This window comes from Motacilla alba, chromosome 1A (genome assembly GCF_015832195.1).
Source record: "Motacilla alba alba isolate MOTALB_02 chromosome 1A, Motacilla_alba_V1.0_pri, whole genome shotgun sequence".
NCBI lineage: Eukaryota > Metazoa > Chordata > Aves > Passeriformes > Motacillidae > Motacilla > Motacilla alba.
Genome location: NC_052031.1, coordinates 6,293,032 through 6,319,239, shown reverse-complemented (window position 1 = coordinate 6,319,239; position 26,208 = coordinate 6,293,032). Strand labels below are relative to the sequence as shown.

The following is a 26,208-nucleotide window of genomic DNA, read 5'->3' as shown; positions in this document are numbered from 1 at the left end:
TGCACCTGCTGCTGCTTTTTGGCTACCACCACAACCAGCCTCAGGGATAAAAAAGTAGCTCAAGCAAATGGAAGTATTTCTTTTTTCTAGAGTGATTTCTATTCTCTCTTTTATGACACACGACATTTGGACAAATGCTCAATGACACCTGAATACTTACATAGAAATCCTCCTTCAAAAGACAGAAAAGCAGCAAACAGATGTACAAGGGATGGGTAGGAATGTTCTCTGACAGGGAACTTTGACCTGTGCAACAAGGAAGACTTCCACACTCAGCAGGACCACGCTCACTTATGGTAACAGCCTTGGAAACAAAGATGTTATTCTTCTTTCACATATAAAATTTTCCTCTTGGAAAGGTCATTTTAATAATGCAAAACACTGTGTGAGAGATGCTTTTGTCTAATTCAAACACTGTTCAGGATGAACTTCATTCTGGCAAGGACACTGATCACAGCTGCTGAAGCCCAGCACTGAGAATACACTGCTCTTGTCAGACACAGCCTTTTTTTTTTGTCCCTCCTCCAGCACCTGCCATGACAAGGCTGGGCTCTGGCTCACACACATCCACAGTTGCAAAATGAAGGTTATTCAATCAGTATTAGCCATTAAGGAAAAGTTACCTCCCTCCTCCAAGAAAGAGTCGTGCTACTGGGTGGCAAAGAACACAATGGCACCTCCCATCAGCCATCATTTCATTGGGTTTATTCTAGTTTAACAGAGGATTTATCAGATTTGTGCAAGACAGTTACCTCTAGCACAAAGGGCAAGAAAGTAAAATTACAGCAACATATACACACAAAACAAGATACACAAAATAGAGCTAAATTTATATACAGGTTATTAGCAGCTAGACTTAACTTCATTTAGTACATGGCTTTACTCACTACAGTTTTAGGCACAGAGAAGAATTTATCTGCTATGATGAAGGGCCACAATGAATACCTCGTTCCAAGTCCTCCCTGGGCAGAAACTGCTTTACCTAATGAAGATCTAACTCTCACTTGCCACCAGTTGAGGACACAGCCCTGCACAAAGGATGAGAGAACACGATCCAGCTAATTCAGCATACAGCAACTTTAGATATTAAATATCTGGGGTATTTTTAAGTAGGGTGACATTATAGGGTTATTGAACTAGACTGAATTTCAATGAAACAGTGTCAGGGTTTTTTCCCCCCCGTCTGCTTAGCAAGGACTCTCAGCTGTAAACAACTCAAAGAAGAGCTGGCAAGAAATGATTAGATGTGGAGATTGCTTCGTACGCACTTCACATTCCTAATGAAGAATTTGCTTTACCAGGATTTAAACGCACAAAGGCCATGAAACATTTAAATTTACTGATCAGGTTTTGTTAATAAATTATTATGCATCATCCACACGTCAGCCTGCATTCCAGCCTGCACTGCAGCACGTGCTTGGGTGTATTTTCTGTGCTCCCTAGGTCTTTCTGATTTAGGACTGCAGACTCAGAGCCCAGCAGAACAAGCCTGTGCTTTACTTGCAGCACACCAGCAGCCTTTTTTGCTTCAGCAGCACCTCTCATGTTTGATTATGCACGCCCAAGTGCTCTGCCAGCCCAGGAACGGCCACATATTTTAATTACTGATTGCTTATGTATAGCAAGCCTGTCACAATGAGGAGCATGATCACTTACCCAGTGAAAACGCTGAAAAGAGTAACTACATAACAGAACCAGCCAGATACCATAACAACACAATTAAAAATTTAAGCAGCAAGCAGATAAGTTTTAAAAAAAAAAAAAAAAACAACCAAAAAACCCCTTAACTTATGAGGCAGGTTGAGAATGACACAAAGGTTTTTCCTTCACGACAGCTTCATTTACAAGTACAGCTCAGCAAGTTTGAAATACTTTATCACAAGAACTACAAACTTGTTTATCACAGTTATGTCAGAGCTCCTCGCCAAAGGGTGTGTCAGTTTCTGCTGTAGCCACCCCTCCTCTTCTCCAAGGTTTATTGCTCAGCTACTCTGGAGAAGGAGTGCCTTGGTCGAGGCTTCAGAAAGTGCAGAGAGTAAGTCAGTTTTTCCCTTTAGAAAAAAAATCCGAAACACTGAGAAATCAAACATGAAGGAATAACAACAAAAAATGGAGAGTTTGGCATTTGATTTTAAAGTGGCTATTCTTGATGTTTTCAGGTAATACAAAAGGGGAAGGAGGTTCAATGTGGAAGGGCAGCTTTGCCATATTAAAAAACCCAAAAACATAACACACAAAATACTTTTTGGGACCATCTTTACCAGCTTGTCTACTGAACAAAGGCAAAATACCACCAACTTGGACCATTCAGGAAAGATGTGCAGCTCTCCTGAAACTCCACATAGCCTGCAAGAATTTTGGCTGTAACTTCTGTTATGCATTGGCAGGGCAGAATCAAATAAGGCTGTGAACAGAGGATTACTGGGGCTGTCAAACTACAGGAAGACCAAATGACAGTTTTCAAAGTAACAGAACTTATGATTTGTGTAGTACAGCTACTGTTCAAAAAGTAGCAGCTCCTTCCCAGGAACCCCAACGTAAAAGAGAAGGCTCTCAACATACAGGCCTCGCTTTTGGTACAAAGTTAACTTGTTCCTATGGCTTCTCTGCTGTGAGATCTGCCTCACAGATCAGTTGGGACAGAGCAGTTGGGGCCACAGATTGTCAGGAGACTCTTTGGCTGTCAGTGCATATCCTTGAGGCTCTCCCAGTGCCTTCCCTGCACACGTGGGTTGCTCGGGTGTGACAGAGAAGCCGGTGGCTGGGAGGGGAGGGCAGACTCCAGAGGCAGCAGCAGAGTGAGGCAGTCACCCGTTCAAAGCTTGGGCTGCTCTGTCCAGGAGAAGGTTGAAGCAGAAGCCATCCTGTGCACAGTTTTGAGTCAAGGGGAGAGTGAAGGAGCAGAAGACTCCACTACTGGCAGGGAAAGAAGCCAAGCCAGATAACAGAGACAACAAAAAGTCACAGAAGCGTGTCACACTGTCAGAAATTTCAGCTGTGACATTATCTTGAGCTCCCGTGGATGGGCAGACAGACAGACAAAACATGTGGGCAGGACAGACGGAGCTCTTTGTTTTGGCTTCAGAAAGAGCAAAAGCAAGATTTGCCATTCAGTTTGCTATGTACAACAATACTGCACTGTACACTTCAATAACGAGATGCTGCCTGCTACAGTCCAGCATGAATTAAATAAAATTCCTCTTAGTCACAAAGAGCAACAGATGAGTATCTCTGTAGGAAGGAGAGCCAAACCCCACTGCTGTACATGACCCTAAGTGGTGCCAGTCCTTCTGGGACAAACACAAGTGGCCATTCCACAGCGTCTGATACCTTCCTGGCTGGCCTGAAGCAGAGAACTTTCCTTTTTTCTTCCAATCCACTCGATCCCAATCCTGTTGGGAGTGTTCCAGCACAAAGCCATGCTATGACTTTCCCCCTACTGCCACAACATTCCCATCCAAGTTATGCAGTCTCTTTCAGCAGTCCCAATTTCCGGAGTGCCTCTCTCCTGGCTTCTTCAGTTGAGCCACGGCCAGAAAACTTCACCGTTATCCCTTGGGATCGAAATCCTGAAGGTCTGGGCAGTGAACCCGACCTCCTCCTCATGTCCAGGCTTACACCAGCTGGTTTATAATCATTACAACTTTTTTCTGCGTTCTGCTGTGGGCTGCTGACTTTGTTAGTGGCAAGAGCCACCTCTGGTCTGATTGTTACAGTTTTGCCCATAGGAAGGAAAGGGCTGGGCTCACTTTTTAAAATCTCATGGATGTTTTGGTATCCGTTGGTAACAGCCTCTGACTGCCTGGGCTGCACATCAGGCTGCTGAGCGCTTGGGGCATGGTCCACTTGGTCCTGAACTGGCTTCCCCTTAACCAGGCCGAGTTTTGTCAGGGCTTCATAGCGTGCTTGCTCAGAGGAGAGATCCCGTAAGGAAGAGCTTCTGTTACGTGACAAGAAATCGTTTTTGTGCAGCTTCTCCTCCAGTTCAGCTGCCAGAAGAGCTCCCCCGTTGATGTTGGCCAGCACCTGAGCCCGCCGCTCCTGGACGTTAACCGCTGCTTTGGAAATGGTCTCGCTGAACTCCTTGCCGCTGACATTTGTGATGTTGATGTTGCTTGGGAACCGGTGCAGTTTGGGGGCGGGGGCAGGAGGGTGCTTGGGTGCTGTGGGATAATCACCGTTGGCTACCGGGCCTTTCTTCCTGTCCGAATTCCCTTCCTTGAGGGCGCCGGGGAAGCGTGCCCGGCTCTCCACCTGCTGCTCAGAGATCTTCTGGGCCACGATGAGAGGAGTGGGGACAGAACGGAGCAATTTTGGATGCTGCACTGGTGGAGGGGGAAGAGGAAGTGTCTCAGACACCGTTGGTGGCGGTGCAGGGGGGTGTGGGGGAAGGTCAGCAGGTACAGCTGGCTGAGGGCTCTCAGCTCTCCGAGGGGCATCCAACACTAAAAGGCAAAGCAGCAGAGATGTCATTAACTCATCACACAGAGCAGAATGCAAGCTAAAATGCTTCTTTTAGCAGCGTTTCTCCCCTCTCCCTACCTTTCAGACTCAACCTCAACCCCCATAGCCAGAAGAAGCTGTAAGAGAAGTCCCAGCAATGGCATCTCTTAGGCAATGCTATAGCTCAAATCACCACGTTTACCAGGTGCCACTATCACAGCCCTCTCTCTGCCTTTCACTCACAGTCTGCGTGTTGCTTCACTCTGCTGCAATGGCTGCTCTTTCATAAGAGTTTTGCAGTTCTTATTTTTTATTAAAACAGCCAGGAGAGGACACATTACATCCCACTGTGTGTACTAGCTGATAGATTCATTGTCCAAACACAGAGAGAACACACTCTAGGGGTGACAAAAACAACATGCCATATGCTACCTTGTCACAAACTCACTGATAGGATCCTATGCCTTTCAGTCCCACACAGAGTAACACTGAAAACAATCTGCTATCTTAAAACTCTTGGGAAAAATCTTAAAAAGTCTTGGAGAAGAGCAGAGCATAAACAGGTTGGTGAATACAGTCTGCCTTGTTGCAATGACTGTGATAACACAGTGGCACAACAGTGACAACTCAGTCTCCAGGCAGAGGACTGAGACAGCAAACCAACAACTTCATCACATGCCTGACCCCCCTGAGGGAAAAATTAGAAAAAAATTACAGTAGCAGCAAGAATTTCAAAAACCCCAAGGCAAATTAAAATCAGTCTTTAAAGCTCCTGATGAGTAACAAATTTATCTCAAGGTAGTAAGGAAGAATTTTTAAGCACTTTCTACAGAGAACGGGAGTAGGTCAGGGCTGGATCAAAGGGGAAACCCACACTTGCAAGAAACCCAACTACCTGGTTCTGTATCTCTGCTGGAAGGGTCTTCATGGTCACTGCTCTCCGGTGTTGACTGCACTAAGTCAATGATATCTTCAGTCTCTGAATGACTGGAGACATTTTCTTCTGTTGACCTTGGGGACTGACAGTGGATGCCACTGTCACGTAGGGCCATCTCCTCCAAGTCATCTTCTAAGGCATCTATGGTTTCCTCAAAGAACGTGAGAACATCCTGTTCTTCGTGAGTTAAGTATTTCAAGCTTTCATCATCCTATGGTGAAAAAAGAAAAAAAAAACCCAAAGATTGACACCTTCCCAAAGAGACATTTAGACATTACAGTGTTAGAGGACAAAAAATTAAAAACCAGAAGAGCAGCAATTGGTATTACATCTTTTAGTTCAGCAAAGAAGTCTTCATTTGAGTTGTACAGAGCAAATTATTAAAAGATCATAAAAGCCATAAGAGCTACTAAAAAAAAAAAAAAATCCCTACACACGCCTGTGCCTTTGCAGGGGTTAGGATGGCTTCCTCTGATTCCAAACTGGGGCAAACTGTTCTGTGTCAGATTCAGGGACTTGGGGAACAACAGGAGAGGGAAAGGGTGCACTCAGGACAGCCCCAGAAATGGGTTGATTCCCTTTTTGCTCAAGTCCAAAGGGTGACTTAACTTCTAGAAGCAATGCTGGAGCTGAGAAGTGTCTCTGCCACTACAAACTATAAATGATCCAGAGGTACATAAGAGATTACAAAGAGGTAGTAGTAAGGAGGGAGAGGACTTCTGAAGATTTTCCCTTTGAGTTACAGAAAGGAAAACCCAAGAACAAATATGAAGACCTGTTCCTTAGCAGTACAGTGCCTTAGGCTATTTTCTTCAGCAGGAAATAATCCTGTAGACCACAGAAGTGATAAATAATCGCTTGGATTATCCAGTCTTCATTTTCTCTGAGTCACTGCTCTTAATTAACTTGATTAACACATTATCACTATGTGAAGCTGGGCAGCAATGCTCTAACTCTTTTCCCTCCACCCTGGGAAACACTCACTTTTCCAGAAGCTTGGAGATGACAAAGAATGATTAAGAAAGGCACTGCATTAAGACAATGGATACAGGAAAGACATTTCCCAAGAGCCCTGTGTAAGTTCTGGAATGCAAGTATATATTGTTGAAAAGCAAGTGAGGTTTTCCCTTTTCTGGATTGAATTTCTCCCGTGCCAAGCATCTACTGGAAACTTTGCTGTCAGTAACTCAGCAAGAAGTACCAAGGACACCTCATTGCACGTGCAGACAGGGTAAAAAGGCTACTTCTCAGTGGAGGGCTGGGAGAATTTAGGTAAATATATAAAGGTATGCAGTACAAATATTCAAGAGGTTGCACGTTCTTGCTAGGGCAGCACAACTTGCTTCAAACTCACCATGCCTGTTCAGGTCACCTTACATTAGATTAGACTAAAAAAACCTGTGTGCAGCTCTACCTCTTAACTCCTTGCACAAACAAAGCTTTTATCCCCATTCTCAGCACTAAAAACAAGAACAACACAGCTCTGTAGCAAAATAATGCCTATAGATTAAGAAATATAATGTGCTGCATTGTACCCAGTGGCAGTTGATCTCCAAGCACTCTGAATGTCACAGATGAGAAAATAAATGGTTTGAGGCTCTTAGCCTCTGTGGCCAACAGAACATTTGGTGGGTGGGAAAGATGTACAGAGGTGTAGTTATTTCTAACTTAGTCTTAATAGCCACAATGTACTGTCAGAATAAGTAACTTATTCCAGCTCGCAGCAAAACTGCTACAAAAGCTAAAATTTGGATGCCATTTGCCAGCGCTGGTTTAAAAGATGAACTTCAAAGGCTGACGTAGTCCACAGCTCGCACCCACCACATGTCAGTTTTCAAAGGCCAAGGAAAGTTTTACAGCTGCACTTGAAAAGCAAGAGACAGACAAGCCTTCCTTTTTTGTTTTTTTTCTGGGTTTTTTTTTGTGTGTGTTTTTTTTTCCTTAATGGATGTTGCAATCTCCTTCCTTCCCCACCCAAATACTCATAGGGCTGCTATGTCTAGTAGGCGAGAGAATGACAGGAAAGGAGCCCTTGTTAGGTAGCCCTGAGCTGGAGCTGAACAGGACTCCAAGAGCCTTTTGTTGAGGGTGAGCTCATTGCAAGAGCCAGACTTACACAGGCAGAGGAAAAGAAGAGGGGGTTGTGTTTAAGAAGTTCATAGTGGCAAAAAATCCAGAGTCTGGTACAGGAATTACTGTGTGCACCTAAAAAAACTGCTCCCACATTAGCTTAAATTGTTTCATCAACAGCTGAGCAAAGAATAAAGCAAGAAAGCAAAGACTTCCAAAAGCACCTCCTTGCATCCTTTTCTGTGCTGCAAGACTGAACATTTTTCCATGACAGGTAAGATTTGCAGGAGAGTTTTGCCTGATTTAACCATCTCTCATGGATCTTGCGGTGCTCCTTTAGGTAAAGGATTTAAATTGAGTAACCATCCCTTTGCAAACACAGTTGTAATAAACAGCATACCAAGATGTGAAAGGCCAACTTCATCTCTGTTAGCACTTTGATCTGTTTCCTCACGCAGTTTCCCTTCAAGATGATCAATGTCACATTTCATGAGGAAGAAAAAAAACCCCAAACAACAAAACCAACAGCTCTGGAGAATAGGCAGTGTTAGGTCAGGGCACTGTACTGAGATGCAAGGCATCCAGTCTGGATAGAAACTCCCTCAGGGCAGATATGTTTCAGTTTGCCAGCCAAGGAAACAAACCCATTTTAGACACACAATCACAGAGGGAAAAAAAACTACTCAGGCTGGTCAAACCAAAGGAGCCCAGAGATGTAAAGCAAGCAGTGACTTGTTTTATTCCCACCTGTATTATTTGTATTGTAGCAAAGCCTTCAGAAAGATGGGAAGAATTTTTGTAAGTTAAAGGTGCCAGTTTTAACTAAGGCTACCAAGTCTACTTGCAATTAGTTCATTTTCCATATATTCCAAGTACTGGAACAGTTAATATTCTTCCCAGGCTCGTTTTCCAGGCCTCCTTTTTTCTTAATGAACCTGTTTTTTAATAGACAAAAATAGCTTTTCAGCTATTTGAGTTATTCACCTCATAGTTTCCATCTACTCCCTACTCTTGATACACAAACACACCTCCCTAAACTAAATCTCACATACACCTACCACTACAAACTTTAAAACTACTGTCAAAAGACAGCCTGAATTTGAAACTTGAATATTGTGCTTCAGCTTAAAATTACATTAAATTGGGAGGATTAAAAAGACTGCTCAGACAGAAGAAATTTGGGATGAAAACAGCTGAAATAGCTAAGTATGCTCAGTTGGCATTAATATTTTAGATCTCTGTGCAGCCAAACATTTCCTGCTTACGCCAAACAGGAAAGAGTCTGTTATAACACTGTTTGGTATAAAAGAGGAAAAATAAAGAAATAAGAGAAAGAAAAGAAGAATAGAATCTATTTCACAGAAAAGATTCGTTGATTCCTTTCCTACCTGTTCAATACAATAACTTAATATCCAGAGGCCCACAATTTTTCATACACATCTGAAGAAATTCTGAACATCCCATCCAGATCTAAAATCCTAAGAGCAGCACAGCTTTGACAGAAACAGACCACCACAGGAAATCCCAAGACATCTGCAGTGCTTAAAAAAATCTTCTAAAACTTGCTAAGAAACCAAACTTCAATTAGCAAAATACCAGGAGAATGCCAGATTCAACTGGTTTATCAATCACTTGACAGCACTGATGAGTTAACAGGCACAATTCCATGAGAAAGAAGCGACTGGGTGCTTCTCAAAAGATCCATGAAGGGAGCAAACTATTCTAAGGTGTAGTACTAAGGCCAGTGTAGCACCACTTGGGCCACAGTCTGTTAGCAACAAGGCAGTTCTACTTGTTAGAAGGGGTGAAAAGGAAAGCCCTGCGTGCAGGAACTGTATCAGAGCACACATAAAAGCTTTAGCGCAGAAGAAGTCAAGTACCTCTGACCAGATTTACAGGAAAGGAAAATGGAATGGATTGTACTGCTGTGTTACTGAAGCTGGAAGCATATGAATTACAGCTAAGAACATGAACTACTCCAGAGGATCAGACCAAAAAACTCATTTAGCTCAGTAGCCTCCAGCAGCTAAGAACACACAGGAGTAGGGAGAGAAGTTGTGGGAAGTGTTGCTGGATATTGAATGGGTATATTTTTTCCTCCCCTAAATCCTTCCAGTTTCCAGCAATGCGTGGCTTAAAGATTTCCCAGATGCATTGGCATCTGTGTATTTAATAGCCCTTAATGAGCTTTTCTAGCATGAATTTATCTCATTGTTTGAGCCATGGAAATGACTGGCATGCACAGCATTCTGCGGCAGGGAGTTCCAGAGTGTAATTGTGTGCTGTGTCAAAAAGTGCTTCCTCTACAACCCACTATCTGATGGTTTTGATAATACCATTTCATTTGGTGAAGAAGACTATAATATTGAGTGTTGTTTTCTTCAGTTTACGAGCATAATTGTACTGTGTGCTTCATAAGAGGTAGCAAAGCATATAATCAATAGGTCCTAAGTGAGGAAACAAATTATCTACAAGTACTTAAAAGATAAACTAGATGAGCTGAAGTCACAAACTGACTAAATTACTCCTAACCTACTTTTAAAGAAAGCAACCTGAATGTCTACTTAAACCCCAAAGACACTTCTTTGATAAACAAAATTAGGCTGATCAGCCCATAGAAATTAAAGGAAAAAAGAAATTGTTAGAACAACATTGAGAAAAACGGTGAGACATTTCAGGCAAAAGCCACTAAATAATTTTCATAAAAACATCAAGTAATTTTACATCAAGCTCATTTCTCATGAGAGGGTCATTGACTTGACCAATGGGTGCAAGCACAAGATGTCACACACCTTGATTTGAAGCCTTTATGACATGGCCCCAAACATGAACTCACAGATGAACAAAAAATGATGCTGAGATGAAGCTACTGCAAGGTAGCTGTGCAATCTGTGATTCTGTCAGTTTAAGTGCCATAAAGAGGGGAAAAAAAATCTGCTGTTCAGGGATGCAGACCTCATTCTGGGATATATTAACCAGGGTGATGACATGACAGCACATCCTCATTCGGAACACAGAGTTCAGATTCAGTTGCTGAACTTTGGAAAGGATGCAGCCAAGCTGGACAGGGTCCAGGACAAAGCACGGAGTGCTGGGAGCTTAGCTGCACAGGAAGGCTCAAATAATGGAGCACGTTACATTTAAAACAGGGGAGAATGAATGGGTGGTGGGCAGATGCAGCCCTGTGTTTATTTTAATATATAAAAAGTTGACCAATCATATAATTGCAACAAATCTTCTCTACATTCAGTGAAGGTAAGACAAGTAGAGGTTAACTTTCACATTACAGAAACTTTAATCCAAGTATTCAGTAAAAAGTAGTGGAATATAGAAAGAAAACACTCTGGAAGTCTGGGAATGTCTATCAGCAAGGTTTAAAAAGCAGATTTGCCTACCTGCTGGAATAATCTCTATCTACCAGATCCTGCTTTGAAGCACAATGATAGAGTCTGTGCACAGAGCCCAAACAGCCTTCAGGATCTATACTCTCACTAGCACATTTTACAGCAAAATCATTCCTTGCTAGGAGTCAGGCTCTTATTTTTCCAAGGCACACTGCTTCCAGGTTCATACTAACATCAGCTTAAAGTGGATGAAGCACAGCACAGCTCTCTCCACACCCTGTAAGGAATGGCCTCCACCTGCCCCAAGGCAGCTGTATCCATACAAAGCAAACAGTCAAAAATTCTTCTCATTTTTTTGTGTATTGTTATTTGGCAAAGCCCTTGGACACGGTGAAAGGTCCTGTAGTACAGTAAAGCCTGTGGAGTATCAGCGTCAAGGGGGGAAAACACATTAATTTTACAACAGGAGTCTTTCTCAGGACTTTCCCTTGAATGTACCTGAAGTGCACCTCAGCATCACAAGACTCATTCAAATTGTGAGGAAAAATAGGTGGCAGTGGGCTAACAAGACACATGATCTGTCTTTTCCAGAGCCCCTAAATCCACACTGGATTCCCAGTGGATTCTCTTTGGGGAGGCTGAGGTAGAGATACCAAAATGGTGCACTTAGAGTGCCAGGTCTGTTGCATCCGAACGATCTGTACTGATCCAAAAAAGGGTAAGGATCATAACAAATAATTTTTAGGCTACAAGAGACACCTACACAACTACAAAACAACCAGGTCATCCCTGAGTTAAATGGCTGAGTGGGTGAAACAAAACACTGAGCCAGCTCAGACTACTCACAGCACAGTTGCTCTCTTCATGTCTACGTAACCAATATTCAGAATGTCACCTGTACTATACAAGGGATCCAGGAGTGACAAACCATCTTCAGTGACTGGCTATGAAGTATTGTTAGAACCAGAGAGGAAGCTTGTTTGAAGAAATAACAATCAGAACAAGCAAAATCTCTTCAGAGTCATGGCCTCTCCCAATTTAAGCCATCTGATTAGTGATCAAATGTAATAGTCACTTGAACAAATTCTAGAGGTCACCACTGCCCCAAAAAGAGTGGTGGTGAACTGCAGCATTAACCAAGGATCTGTCTGATCCAAAGACAAAAAAATAAAACATAAAACACAGGGTGATCCACCAAGAGTAACAAGAACTCACTATCCCTCAAAGCTATCGCTCAGTAAAACATGCTCAGATACAGAAGGTAAAGTACTGAAGTTGTAGCAACAGATCCAAGGCACTGACACAGCTTATTATTAGTGCAGTTCCAATTAGCACAGCTCACTTCAGGTACAGCCAGCACCTCTGCCATGGTTTTCACAGGTAGTACAATTATCCTAGCACATTATTCACACTTAGAAACTAAAGCAGTAACTCATGGCTGAGAATAGATACCCAGTCCAATTATCAGAGACAAGCACTGAAAGAAGGATTGGCTTTCAGAAGCTGCTCTGTGTCTATTCAGTCAATGGGGCAAGGCAAATTGCTTCCAAAAAACCCCAAGACCTAGTTTTATCTTTGAATTAAGTCCTTAAATTGCTGCAACTGTATTTTGTGGCAAGCTAATTCTTATACCACATATCTGGCAGTGTCATTACAGACTGGGTTTTGGAAGCTAGAATTGCCAAGAACAGAGTGTTTTTGTTTGCCCTCACCCTTGGGTAAGTGCAACTGATTCCATGCATTGAGAAATTACACTTCTCTCAAGCAGATGTATGGATACCTCTTTTTAACAAAGAAACCAAAATATATGTGCTAATTAGTCCTCATATATAACAGCTTTTATGGCTACTAACATTCATGTGAGATGAAGATATCAAGGCATACATTTCTCCCATCTCAACTCAACTTGCTGTGACAGATTTGGCCAAATAAGTCCAGATCTGAACATCTATAATTTCTATGAAAATACTACTAAAAATCAAGGCAGCATCTTGCTTTCCATTTAAAATAATAAATTTGGTTTAGAGGCCTGCATGTGTCAAAGATAACAGGAAGCATCACTATATAGGCAAGAGAAGCTGAGAAATCTGGCAAAATTAAACTGAAGTGACAACAGCTGACTGGGAAAGATCCCACATACAGAATTTTAAGACCTTTTTATTACATGGCAATTGATGTCCATCTCCTAGTCATTCCTAACCTGACAAAGAGTCCCAGCAGTGCCAGCACAGACACACAGGATGCAGGACCAGCCAGGAGTCAGCCAAACCAGCTGTGAGCAGTCAGGAAAGGCTAAAGCCAGTCCAAGTGTTTGTCCCTATTATACATCCCTGGGTTTGTTTGAATTCCACAGATGCAATACAAAGGTTATATTTAGTAACTAATGCAGCTTGACACTGAGAAGTTTAAGAGCCTGTTTTTTTTTTTTTACAGTCAAGTAGGAACAAACCTGGAGCAGCTTGGGCCTGTTATAAGAAGCACTGTCACACTTTCCTTTGCAATGCCATTAAAAAACCCCAAAAAATCAAAGTCAACCCTGACCTTTCTTGCCACATTTCTAGGTGAACAGACTCAGTAAAGAGATAAATGAAGAGGCAGTTAGGTCTTTAGCTGCTTCCACTTCAGGGTCCAGTGAAGGTCCAGTGTACCTGAAAATACGTCCCCACTTTTTTCAGAACTGACACAATAGAAATTCTTTGTCTACACAAAGTTATCTACCCCTTTCTTCTCATTAGGCCATCAAAGCTTCTGCATCTTATAAACTTTTATAACAAAATTACTGAAGCAAGAAGATAATTTCTCTAGGAGCATGTCCCAGCAATTAGCCAGAATTTCCTTCATGTTCAGTTTAACAGAGACCCCTTCTCAAATTCAGAAGCTGAAATTATACCTGTATTGAAGAGTTTATATTGTCCAGCCTATTACTCCACACATGCAAGTTGTCAGCCTTATTGGACATGCCACCTACTACAATGATGGAAGAAAAATCATGAGGGGGATCTGTGGCATCCCAATTAACTTTGTTGGTACACTATTCACTGTCTTCATGCACAAACTCAAACAAGACAAATTAAAGGCTCTGTGAACTGCTAATTCACAGGTCTGATGGGAATTGCCTAAGCCTGCAGCTAACTTTTACTCCATCTATAAATTACTGCATTACAGAGTAGGAAGGGATTCCAATTCTAGCTGATGCATCATCCTATGGGTTATCACATGGCAGGATCTAGTTGCACTAAGGGAACTGACATCATTTTCTGACACAGCAGACCTGGGATGAGACTGTACAAACAGACTGATTTATACATAGCTTTGTTATTCAATACTGATTTTTTTCAAATGTCTAGTCTCATGCCTGCTACTGCAGCTAAGAATAAAACCCAAGGATACATGATTGACTGTGTTAACCTGGAAACCAGTGGTAGAGTAATAGGCAAAATTAACTCGCAGTTCTGTGTAAAATTAAGTTGTAATTCTCTAGCAAAGTACTACTTCCACCGTAATTCTCTAAAATTCAACCAGCTTTCATGAAACAACCAACCTACACTAAGTCCAAATGATGTACTTCTCCCACCATGACCCTTCACAACTTTTTTCTAGAACAGATCAGAAACAGTTAAGGAACTAACTTTCATCATACTTGTTTTGTGTTTTAACTAGCAACACAAGCTGAAGGATACAGCGTCACATTAACAGTAAGTATTTTCAGTAGAAACAACAAAAAAAGGACCTGCATTTGAATTGCCTCCAGGTGCCAGAAAGCGCACAAAGTAGCACAAAACCATGAGTGTGTCTGAGGTTTACAGATAAATACAGGTTTTGCCAGTTACTCTTTCACAGAAAACTACCACATTAAAAAGAAATTATCAGGGAGGGTAGAGGGAAGGAGACAGAAAGCCTAATTCCATATTTAAGGCAAGGCAGAGATTTATATTTCCAAGCAAGCATGTTTACCAGAGTGCTCTTTCCTCAATTAAAAATGGATGTTTTTTCAAATGGTTGGGATAATAAAAAAACAATATGGAAGGAACCATACCTGTGCTTTCTAGGCTTAGCCTGTCACAGTACAAACTGTACTGTTGAGTTCACTGCCTGATTCACCCTGCTAATTGGGAAGAATGCAGAAGTGCATCCTACTCCCTCAGTTACTCACTCACGATTTAAATGGCCACACACTCATACTCACTAATGTGAGCACAGCTTTGTTTATGGTGACATATTTGTTACTCATCTAATTAAGGTGGAATAAGCTGAGACCTTTATTCAGGAGTGTCAACAAAGAGATTAAGCAAAAGCAGTGTGTAGAACCACCACTGTCCTTAAGTTTCTTTATGAGCTATTTAACAAAGCAAGGGCAGAGCAGCCCTTAATGCCATACCTGGTTCTCTGGGAGGAAGGGCTGGAGAGAAGCACTCTCCAAGCTCTCAGAGACAATCAGACCAGAATAACAAGCTGTTATACCAAAGCTGAGAAGTCATTTCTGGCCTTTGAGTTTAACAACCGAGACAACACCAGCAACCACTTAGGATTAGAAATGGCAGAAATCAATCTTAATAAAACAAAAATAGCGTGATGCGGGAGAGAGCTATTAGTGTAATCTGTATCACCGAGTGCAAGGCTCATTAAACACTTACCAAGGCAAGATTTCTGCACCTAGCTTGGCTGCCATGGTTCTCCACACTGCCAGCCCTTTCCGTGCTCCCATGCGTGTGCTCCGGAGAGGTTTCGGATGCCATTTCAGGAGAATCCACCAGGAGATTCCTAGGCATCACACCTTCTTGGCCTATTGATCCCGACGCAGCACAGAATGCCATCAGTGTGTTACGTGGGGCTGCTCGCTTTATTCATGTCTGGAAACAGAGAACAATGTGGTACGGGGTTAAATCTGCCAGTTAAAACACTTGAAAAGGAATGGAAAATAAATGGCAAAAAAAGATCCCACACAAGTTAAAAAAGGGCATATCTTTATGTCCTGAAACACATCTACTGCTTTATGGGTATCTCCTGAAACACTGGTTTTATTCAAAAAGATGACTAAAATTCAACATAGAAATGTTCTGTACCCTGTCTCTTGTGCTTCCAAACCAGATGTCTATGGACAGTTAGAAGCAAGGATCCTGCATATATCCTTGTCCTACAAATTCAGTTTGTGTTTTCCATTATGGCACATCATTAACCGTAATAAAATCCCACTGGCTGAGATACCAACTGGCCCAGCTCAAGCACCTTTATCTTTATTTGTTTTTAAACAAGAATTCTATTTATGGGATCACATGAGGGAAACAGAACCCCATTCATTTCCTAACACTGCTGCAGTTAACTCGTGCTACTGAAGCAGCTCTGTGCCACCTGCTTCTGGTGAAAGATCCATGAGCAGAACTTCGTGCCATTTTTGCATCAACGCATTACAAATTGTGTTTTAAAGCTTCAAGAGCTTTTTTTTCACTCAGCCATGAAGAAACAGTACTTGTACATTTGGAAGACACTTACTGAAACAGACATATGCACCAGCACTCACTGGAGGAAAAGCCCCCAGTTTAAGCCTTCCCAATGCCCAGTTCCGTAAAACCTCTGAATTGTCATCATCTCCCAAAACACTCTGGCAGAACTTTTTCTTTGATTCTCAAGGACACAAACTCAAAAGTCATCTTAGTGCACTAAGAGCATGAGCGAGCAGGGGGTAGGCAAAACACGGAACCTAGCTCATTTCTCGCTGTGATACATTCAACCACCCTTTGCAATGAGAAATTGCCTTGCTTGCTAACAGTCCACCTTTTCACCCAGCCTGCCTGTGACCCGTGGACAGCAGTGACACATTCCTCAAAACAGCTGGTCTGAGGTGCCACATTATATGCAGCCAGCTGGGAAATGGACACCATTCCCCTGACACTGCACAAATTAAATGAGATGCTCCTGCTTCCCAAGTGCTTCTCCCTTTATTATGGCTCAAGAGGCGACACGAGAAGCAAAGTCAAGCCTGCATTTCCAATTCAATCGGATTACTTCTTGCTCCCCACAGCTGTGGGCTGAGGGCTGAGAAACCAGAGCCTTCTGGTAAGCTGATTAGTGTTTCATAGCAGTGAGATAACATCTGCCAATACTGAGCAACAATTCCATCCCGCTGATCCCTCCTCCCAGGAGAGGGCTATGACATTACCAGAGGTGCCTCGCCTGTGCCGCAGCACCAACGTGTCCTGTGGGAAAGCTCCCACACAATGCAGCTAGGCTGCAGTCCAGCAAGTCTTGGAAGCACATCCACAATCCAGAGCACTGGGTTGCCACAACAAAAACATCTCATAGCCCTTCTCATGAACATTAGGTCTAACGATCAAATTTAGCCTTACCTTTACACAAAAAGAACATTCTTCCTTTTTTTCTATTAAGAACTTTAGCTATCAATGATACAAGGCATCCTCAGGATAATGGGCTTTAAGTGACACCCAGAGAGGTAGAAGCATGCTCATGGTCCTGGTTTTCAAACTCTCAGGATAGGCAGACACAGGAGCACTGAGGCAGCTGCTGTGCTTTTGGCTGCTGCAGAAAGCTAAACAGGAAAACAGCAGCAGCCCAAGCATGGAACAACAGCAGCTCCATCTACAACAAACCCCACGGTGCTGAAAAGCCACACGCAAACACATCTGCACAAGAAAATATATGCGGTTTTTGGAAGCCAACATTATCAGTGAAAATCTTGACTCCTCTGAATTCCTACACTTGAACAAACACACACAAATACATATATAATTTTTAGAAGGCAAGACTATCAGAGCATCTTGACACCGCTGAAATTCACAGAAAACTCCCCCTGACTTCAGATTCCATCCTACAACTGTCAAGGTGATGTTCAGATGGAAAAGAGAGACCAGCAAGAGGTGAGTACTTCTACTGACATTCAACGCAAGGCAAATGTTATTTCTCTTCAGCACTTTCAAGTTGCAGCATCAAATTTTTATCCCGGTGTTCCCAATATAAACTGAATATGCCATGTTTGTTCAGTCCCTCGGGGATGCTGTAGACAACTGTGAGATTTCTAGAACTACACTCAAAATGATGAGCATTTTATGGACTGTATTATGAGAGATCACTGCTGCAGATTACAATAGCTATCAAATTACAATTACAGATTACAATAGATATCACAAATAAAACCCACATTTAAAGACTAACCAGGAGAAGATATTAATTGATGTTACCATGAAACAAATCAAGAGGCCCAGATTTTGAGGGAGAAGTATTTAAGAGTATTGTTCTGCTTTCTCCAACAGCAATACCTCAGTTTAACCAGGACTAAGTTCATGGTAGGTTATCTGCATTCAGGACAGCAGGAACACCCAGATTCAGCAGCAATAAACATTAAGGCCACGAATTATAAATAACAACAAATACCTCTGCTCCCAGCAAGCTCCCATTACTCATTCTGGAGCTGCAGTTCAGATGTTTCACAAAGCTCCTGAACAATGACTAAAGGCAGTGAATGCAACTGGTTCAGAGAGCCACCCACACAAGAGCCAGTATCAAACATTGCAGCACTGGTCCTGCTTTTGTGTTAGAAGCTCTGGCTTCTTTGGGAGTTTTACTCATTTCAGAAAAGCTTGGGAGCTGTGCAATGGTCTGTGAGCCTGCAGAAAAGGTGTGGGGGAAGATTTTTTCCCCCTTCTATCTTTTACATCATCTTTACCACATCAAAGGTACATGTCAATATAAGCATAACCCATTCATATATATTATTTCTTCTCCCCTTTGCTGTGTTCTTTATGCTTGGAGAAACTCCTACACCTTTGTACAGTGTCTAGAGCAGTTAGAGCTGACGTGAGGCTGCCCAGCACTGCTGCAAAATATACAGCACATTTTACAGAAAAATTCCTCTCCTAACCATGCTTAACACTGAAGTCCCTTCACCCTCTGTTTTGTCATCTCTATTAAGGGAAAGACTTTATAAGTCTAAGATAGAAATAGGGAAGGATTTAGTGAATTTCCAGACCCCATTGTTTCAGTAGGACTGCCAAAGTAACAAGCAAGGTTCAAAATTAAGGTAACCTTGCTCAGAGAGAAGGAACAGCAGGACAACAGGCAGCTGTTCCTCCTGACCTTCAGAGATGCATTAAATATGAAAGTTGCTCACAATGGGATTTGTTGTTCAGTCATTGTAGCTGAGTACTTTTTAGCTTGGCTTAAGAGATGTGTGCCTGTAGCATTAGGGATTAATAATAAAAAAAATATCAGATCATGACACAGGAGCACACGAGTGTGACAGGAACAGTACTATTTGAAGAGAGGATCCCAGATATTAAACCAGAAGTGCATCTTAGGGCAGATGTGATTCTATCATGCGAAGGGATCACTTGGTTACACTAGAGATACCTTTCATGAGATATTTAAAACAATACAAGTTACATATCATGCACCTTTTTCAGAGAGTAGAAGGAGGAAATTGAAAGACTCTGAAGTTAGCACTGAATTTCACCTCCAAAGATTTAATTTTGCTTTGACAGAGGCAAATAATTCAGAGAGAATGTATTAAGTTGCCATCAAAGATAAGGTGTGGTCTGTCCTTTCAAAAAGGATATTTTTACAGTTTTGCTGACTAAGGTTACTTCTTCACTGAAGCTCAATGTTAGCATTTACAAGGGACTGTTTCTACAGTAGCAGGAGATCGAAAGAATTTTTTATTAACAATCCTGTTTGAAGACTAGCTTAATAGGCAAAAAGATCAATTCCACAAAAGTGCAAGACATTTAAATGCTAAAAATCAACTGCCCCGTAAGCCAGGAGCCAAAAGTCAGCAGACAGCACCAGGCCATTAACTGCACAATATACTTAAGGTGAGTTGACAATTTTTAGAAAATTATCATGCATTTTTAAAAGGGCACAAGATCAGTCTGTCCCTTCCACTATACATACAATTTCTAGAACACTCTCTGCATGAAACATTTCTGAAGATAGATTTCTCAGCCTCGTTGCACTCTGAGCATCACACAGACTTTGCCTTTGTTCTTAACCAGCTCTTTCTCAGCGATTCAACTGAAACAGAAGTGGCCAGTGAACTTCAAGGTTGATTTAATCTGTCAGCTGTGCACAGACATAGCAATGCACACACACAGCTCTGCACACACTGTCAGTCACCTTGCACTCCACGGTGGTGGTTGAGTTTAGAGAGTTAAGCATCTGGAAAAAACATCTGGAAACCCTCTGTGGTCATTAGAAGTGTTACCATGGGATGGGTTTTATAAAAATGATGGTACAGGAGCAGACTGGAAACCTTTATTAGCTTCTGACAGTTGGCAGCAGAGCAGTAAAACAAGGCAAAGGAGAGCAGGAATTCATTCAGATTCCTGTGTGCTGTGGTCAGGAGACCACAGGGCTTCCCAAAACAGGTCAGGTATTTGTGTCTAATAACCTCATGAATTTTTCCTTGTATTAAGTGCTCCTGCAACATACCTCTGAACCAGCTGTACAAGACCAGAGCTGAACAAAACCAGCTGGCCCATGCCATGCCTTCACTGAGCCACTGCTGTTCCAAATTCCTCAAAACTAACCGATGGTTAGTTATGGTGGACACATTTCCTCCTTCTGAACAGGGCTATCAGCAACTGAATTCTTACCTCCTTCAGGACGTGAAATACTGAGTAAATCCTTGAGCTTTAGGGGTAATCCTACTCTTGTGATCTACAGTAAGATTGAAGCTTTCTGGTAAAAGAATAGACTAAGTAACAGTACTGCCTACAGAGGCCAAACCTCAAAGGCAAGTTGAGTAATTCCAGGAGTACACAGGATAAACTGATGAGGTTTTGCTGAACACATAAAAATCCCACAGAATCAGAGAGTAAATTTGTAAGTTGTTCCTACAGAAAGAAACAAAACAAAACTGAAGTAACAACAAACAACAGCTGATGTTTAGGAACCAAGGTAAACCAGAACTAGCCAACATGGTTAAATTCTGACTTTTCTTCTCCATATCATAAGTGTAGAAGCTTGTGATAACACTAGGTATGATTCACAGTCTTTATCTGCTCTTGAAAAATCCCATGTGTTGGAAACAGTCATGGCCATTTAACATCCAGTAACCCGGAAGCATTCCTGCCCATGTTTACAGGGGGACTGTCACCACAGTATGGCCAGACAAACAGAAATGCTGATCATTAATGGATAAGAACAAAAAAAAAAAAAAAAAAATACAGAGACAAAGAATCCATGACAGTAAGGTCTACTAAATGAGAGCCATGCCAACAGCATTTTTATAGACACCTCCTTGGACATCAATATTGATTTGCAGAACAGGTGACAAGTAGGACTGAACAATGTTTAGCAAAGTGTGAACTTAGGGGGCTCTCATGGCAGCCCATGACAGATATACAACTACATCAAAGTAATTCTAGAATGACAACAACCATGCAACTCTCCCAGAATCCAATATATGTAACCCAAATGTTTTGTTTTAAACTTTCTGGTTTCTGTGGCACACTTGTGACAATTCAAACTTTCCTTTACAGGCTGGGGAGCTACAAAATCCGTTAGTTTTGGAGCTAAAAACAAAGATTCTCTCAGTCCTCTAAATCTGGAAGTTGGAGCCTCAAGAAACACACTGAATGTCATTCATACAACTCGCACCAGAATTTGTGAGAGCTGCCAACAGTGAAATAACTAATCCTGTGTACATACATTTTTGAAAGAACTAGATGGGCAAGGCACCAATTCAGTAAAACTTAAATCTGTCTGACTTCACTAGGACATTCCATCACACGCTTAAATGGTTCGGTGAATTGGATCTCAAATTAAATGCAGCAACCACTTAAAAAGAAAGGAAACAATCACAAACCAACATTCTCATCACCCAAGTAATAATTCAATTACTACACTGAATTCTCCAAATCATGCTTTGCTCAGAAACAATGCCTAAGGTCACACCTTTGGCCATGTTAATCCAAGCCTGATGATACCAGAAAACAAGGATTCCATAGTGTGCTTCATTCTTAACTGATCTTTCTAGATTTTCAAGAGCATCCTCTTTACTGTTTTGAGACCCTATGGTTCAGAGACTTTGTTACATACAACCAAGCCAGCACAAGAGCACAGCTCATCACTATCTCATACGCCTCTCTGCAGTGCTTGGGAAATGCTCCTTCTTCTAAGGCAGTGGAATACCAGGGCAGGATTTGATGATGCTAAGCACATCGGTCCACCCTCAAGATGGGCAAAGATGTGCCCGCACATCTTTGCCTTTTCCCTTGCAAATAAACTCTGTTCCCAGTTCACTACATCAGCAGCAGCATCAGCTGAATCTTGCTGCCTGAAATGAAAGCCAGTGGCAAAGGCTCCTACACAACACTGTGGATTAAACCACCAAAGATCCCTGAACTGCTCACATTTCCCACTCATTTAGAGTGACAGCATCACTTCCTGCTCCAGCTGAAAATAAAACTACAGCCAGGGACAAGCAGTTACTTTTCTGTAGATTAAGGTCTTACCTAAGGGCAATGATAAGGCTCTCAGTGGGACTCTCCAGGTGAGATTTGATGACCAGCAGCTGCTCAGTGGGAGAGCTACATGTGAGACCCAGAGCTGCCTCTCCAGTCCTGTATGGGGCTTTAAACACATCCAGGTGATGGCTGAGCTCTCCTCTGACTTCAATTTGCCTCATGCAAATTTCAGCAAGGAAAGCGTCCCATTCTTTTCAAGTTACTCTTTTTAAATCTCCCCTGTTAACATCAGGGTGGTGCTATCTGTGACAGCCAACACTTTAGAACCATGAAGTGTACATAAACAATTTCAGGCACAGACGCCTCTGTAATTAGTCAACTTCTGTCTTGTTACAGGTGCAGCATTGCTGGGGTTTAGGGTTTCATTATGTAACTGCTGCTACAGTCATAGCAATGGTGAGCCAAATCCTGTTTTACACAGTGTTTAGGGTAGCAAGACAATTTTCAGCCCCAGTACAGCTGTGTCACAGTCTCACAACTAGATTTTAGGCTGCTCTCCTATGTTTATTTTTGTGACTGCTGTGCTGGTGTGGGGAAGAAAGCAGAGGACGTCTGAAGCACGAAGCATGGGTGTTTATTTTAAAAATTAACTGATTTCGGATATTTCATTCCTATGTAAGTACATAAAGGTCTGCCTGCCCAAGATAAACAAAGCTGAAAACAGCACTGGTAAAAAAGACCAGTAGAGTCTCGGCCCTGGACTTTACTTGGTACAGGGATCATCCATACACACCCAATTGAAAAGACTATATTTAAGCAGTTAGTTATACTAGAAATTAAAATCACTTGCTTTTATTTTTTAATTAAAAAAAAAAAAGAGGAGGGAGGGTTTGGTAACAGTAACAGCCTGTCTGGCTGGCTTTGAAAGCCACATTCATATGCTCATTTATTTTCATGCTCCAGTATTTCAGAAGGTCAGTCAGCCTGAGACTTGTCAACTGCTCAGGAGTTAAGTTGTTCCAGTTACTATATCCAACCAGCAATCCGTCTGCCAACATTCTTGGTTAATATTTCTCTCAGAGGCACGCAGAGAAAAAGCAGCTATAACTAACAGGATGAGTTTTACTACTGACGAAACAGAGATGCAATATAGAAGTCTCCCTGCTCCTTTCTAATGCCAGGCATTACTTGCACTTCTAGTCATAAAACTTCATTCTACTCATTCACTCCCTATAGTAAAACCCCCAAATAAATCCTTGATAAGAAAGACACTGCTGGGAAAATCTATTCAATTTCTGAGAAATAAGTAATATCCTCATTTCTTAGAGATGCAAGCAAGCAACATTTTTTCCCCCCTTTTATTGTTTAAACATCAGCTCCCTCCTTATACAACAGTAATTCCTGCAAAGGAAGGAAAAAAGCCACAATCATAATTCTTTAAAGTAGTGCCTGGACAAGGAAGGCCACTACAATACTGCATTAGTCAAGGATCTGTATCAAAGTCTTAAAATAATACCTTTTTATTAGCATAAGCCAGAAATTGCAAAAGCTTTTAAAGCTAAGACTTATGCTTTAGGGTTTAGAAAGAAGTCTTTCATAAAAAGGGAGGGGAAAGGAAGTAGCTGTTACATTTCTGATACTTGTTACAGCTTAAAATCCTTGGAAAATGTTTAGAAAAATTCGGAAGAGGCTGTCTTATCTCTTTCCTATTTCATCTGCATGCTTGTTACCACAGGAATCATCTCTTGCTACACCCATACACAGGACCAAGCACAAGAGAGCTCCACTTCCAGCAACCGCCTCTCACTGCCACACTAAAACAAAAACTATTCAGGAAACATGCCCTTGAGATCCTGGATTACTGAAAATCCCAAGAGTGTTTTTAAGGCTGCGCTTTCTCTTTACACACACTAAACCTCACCCGAACCACCTAAGATTAAGATCTTAAGAAGCACCAGCCTTCTCATGCTTACCACCTCCAGATGGAAAAGGCACCTGACAGGGGGAAGGGGAAAAAAGTCTCCTAAATCTCTAGAATCTGCTTCTGTTTACACCAACAGCTTTTCCAGTGGAAACCCTAAACAGCAGACCGTCGGCAAGCAAAGAGGAGGCACAAGGCAGCTGTTCCTCATCACCCTTAGTCAGGCAGGAACAGCACACATCAAAGTTTTACAGGCACGAAACCTTTACTCAAACGTATCTTCTTATAGTTGCCGATAAGCAGAAACAAATTTTACATTATGCTGGGGAAAAACAAGACATCCACAGGGGTAAAAAAATTCTTAACAGCTCAGGAGTGGTTAGCCAAGCCTCACACACGGCAGGGCAGCAGTCTGCGGATAGTTTTTCTCCTCCCCGCCTGTGTACCAAAACCAACCCAAGCCCAAAGCTGCTCTACGGGGCTGTGCTGGTCCCTGTCCCCGGTCCCGCCCGCCGCCCAGAGCCCGCGCGGAGCACCCGGCGTCCCGGCCGCCGCTGCTCCTGGAACAGGAGGGAAGAATAATTAAAAATCCATTAGTGAGTAACAAGAGCAACGCCGAACCATTCCCGCGGCGGGCTGGCAGGGGCGCGCAGCTCCGCGGCCTCTCCCCGCGGCGAGACCGAGCGGGGGGCAGGCGGAGCGGCGCGAGCTCGCCCCCTCACGCCAGCGGGGACCCGGGACCCGGCGGGGACGAGCCCGGGGGAGCGGAGACCCCCTCAGCCAGGAGCCCACGCAGGGCCAGGGGAGCCCCCCGAGGAGGGGCGGCACTCACCGGCTTTGGGGTCCGCGCCTCTCCCAGCCGAGGGCGGAACGAGCCCCGGCGGAGGACAGGCAGGTGGCCGGAGCAGCGCCGCGGGCTCTGCCGAGCTGCCGCCCCGAACTCATGCGCACTGCGCCGGCCGCCACCCACGGCGGGCGGATAAAGCGGCCGGGCGGTGGCTCAGCCCGGCCCGGCCCCGCCTCGCCCGGGCGGGACCGCCGCCTTTGTCCCGGCGCTCCGGGCAGGGCGTGAGGGAGGGAGTTTGCCCTGCCGAAAGGCGGCTGCGGTGCGCTCGGGGCTCAGAGCTGCGCTGTCCCGTCCCAGGAGCTGAGCCTGGTGTGTTGGAGTGACGAAGTTCGTCAAGGGTCTGGAGAATCTCACTTGAGAGGAAAGAGGGAGATGGGCCTGATCAGCCTCGGGAAGAGGTGACTGAGAAGGGACCTCATAAGTGTCTATCCGTATCTAAGGGAGGGTGTCAGAGGATGGAGCAGGCTCTGCTCAGTAGTTCCACCCAGGAGTACAAGAGGGCAAAGGGCAGAAACTGATTCCCAGGAGCTTCCACCTGAACATGAGGGAGAATTTCTGTCCTGTGCAGTGACTGAGCACTGGAACAGGTTGCCCTGAGAGGGTGTGGAGTCTCCCTCACCGGAGATACTCCAGAAGTGTCTGGACAAAATCCTGTGCTTTACTGCTGAGGTTGCTCCCGACCTCACTGATTCTGTGTTTCTGTGTGGGGAACATGGTCTCCACAGCCACCCTGTGAGGGCAGAGAGCGGGGAGCCATGGTGATCACAGTGGCAGAGGGGACAGTGACACCTTTGGCTGCCTCAGAGAACCCTGAGGTAAAACCTGCCCCGATCATGCCCAGGGTAGTTGTGGATTCCCCATCCCTAAAGTGTTCAAGGCCAGGCTGGATGGGGCTCTGAGCAACCTGGTATAGTTGAAGGTGTCCCTGCCTGTTGCAGGGAGTTGGAACTGGATGATCGTCAAGATTTCCTTCCAATCCAACCCATTCTGTGGTTCTATGATTCTGTGACGCATAAATTGTGTTGGATCTGGTGTCTGATGGGCTTGTGCCTCTACTAAACTACTGGAAAATGGTGAAGGTAAAAGAGAAAATCACTGTCACAACTGCCTGAGTCTGCCTCCTCAGTGGGGAAAAGGTTTACATACCTTGTTAATCTGTGCCACCCATATATTTAAGAGCTCAATAACAAATATTGCCTATTTGTACTCTTATTTATTACTAATATATT

General features: G+C 43.2%; 1 protein-coding gene across 1 annotated transcript; it reads right to left on the bottom strand.

The window, feature by feature from the left end:
• Nucleotides 1-683: 683 nt before the first annotated feature.
• Nucleotides 684-25,140, bottom strand: PROSER2 (proline and serine rich 2). The gene is made up of 4 exons (XM_038153376.1): nt 24,965-25,140; nt 15,429-15,644; nt 5,339-5,591; nt 684-4,445 (listed from the first exon to the last, which is right to left on the bottom strand). The coding sequence occupies exons 2-4, from the start codon at nt 15,606-15,608 to the stop codon at nt 3,463-3,465; spliced, it is 1,416 nt and encodes a 471-aa protein (XP_038009304.1). The 5' UTR covers nt 15,609-15,644; nt 24,965-25,140; the 3' UTR covers nt 684-3,462.
• Nucleotides 25,141-26,208: the final 1,068 nt, after the last annotated feature.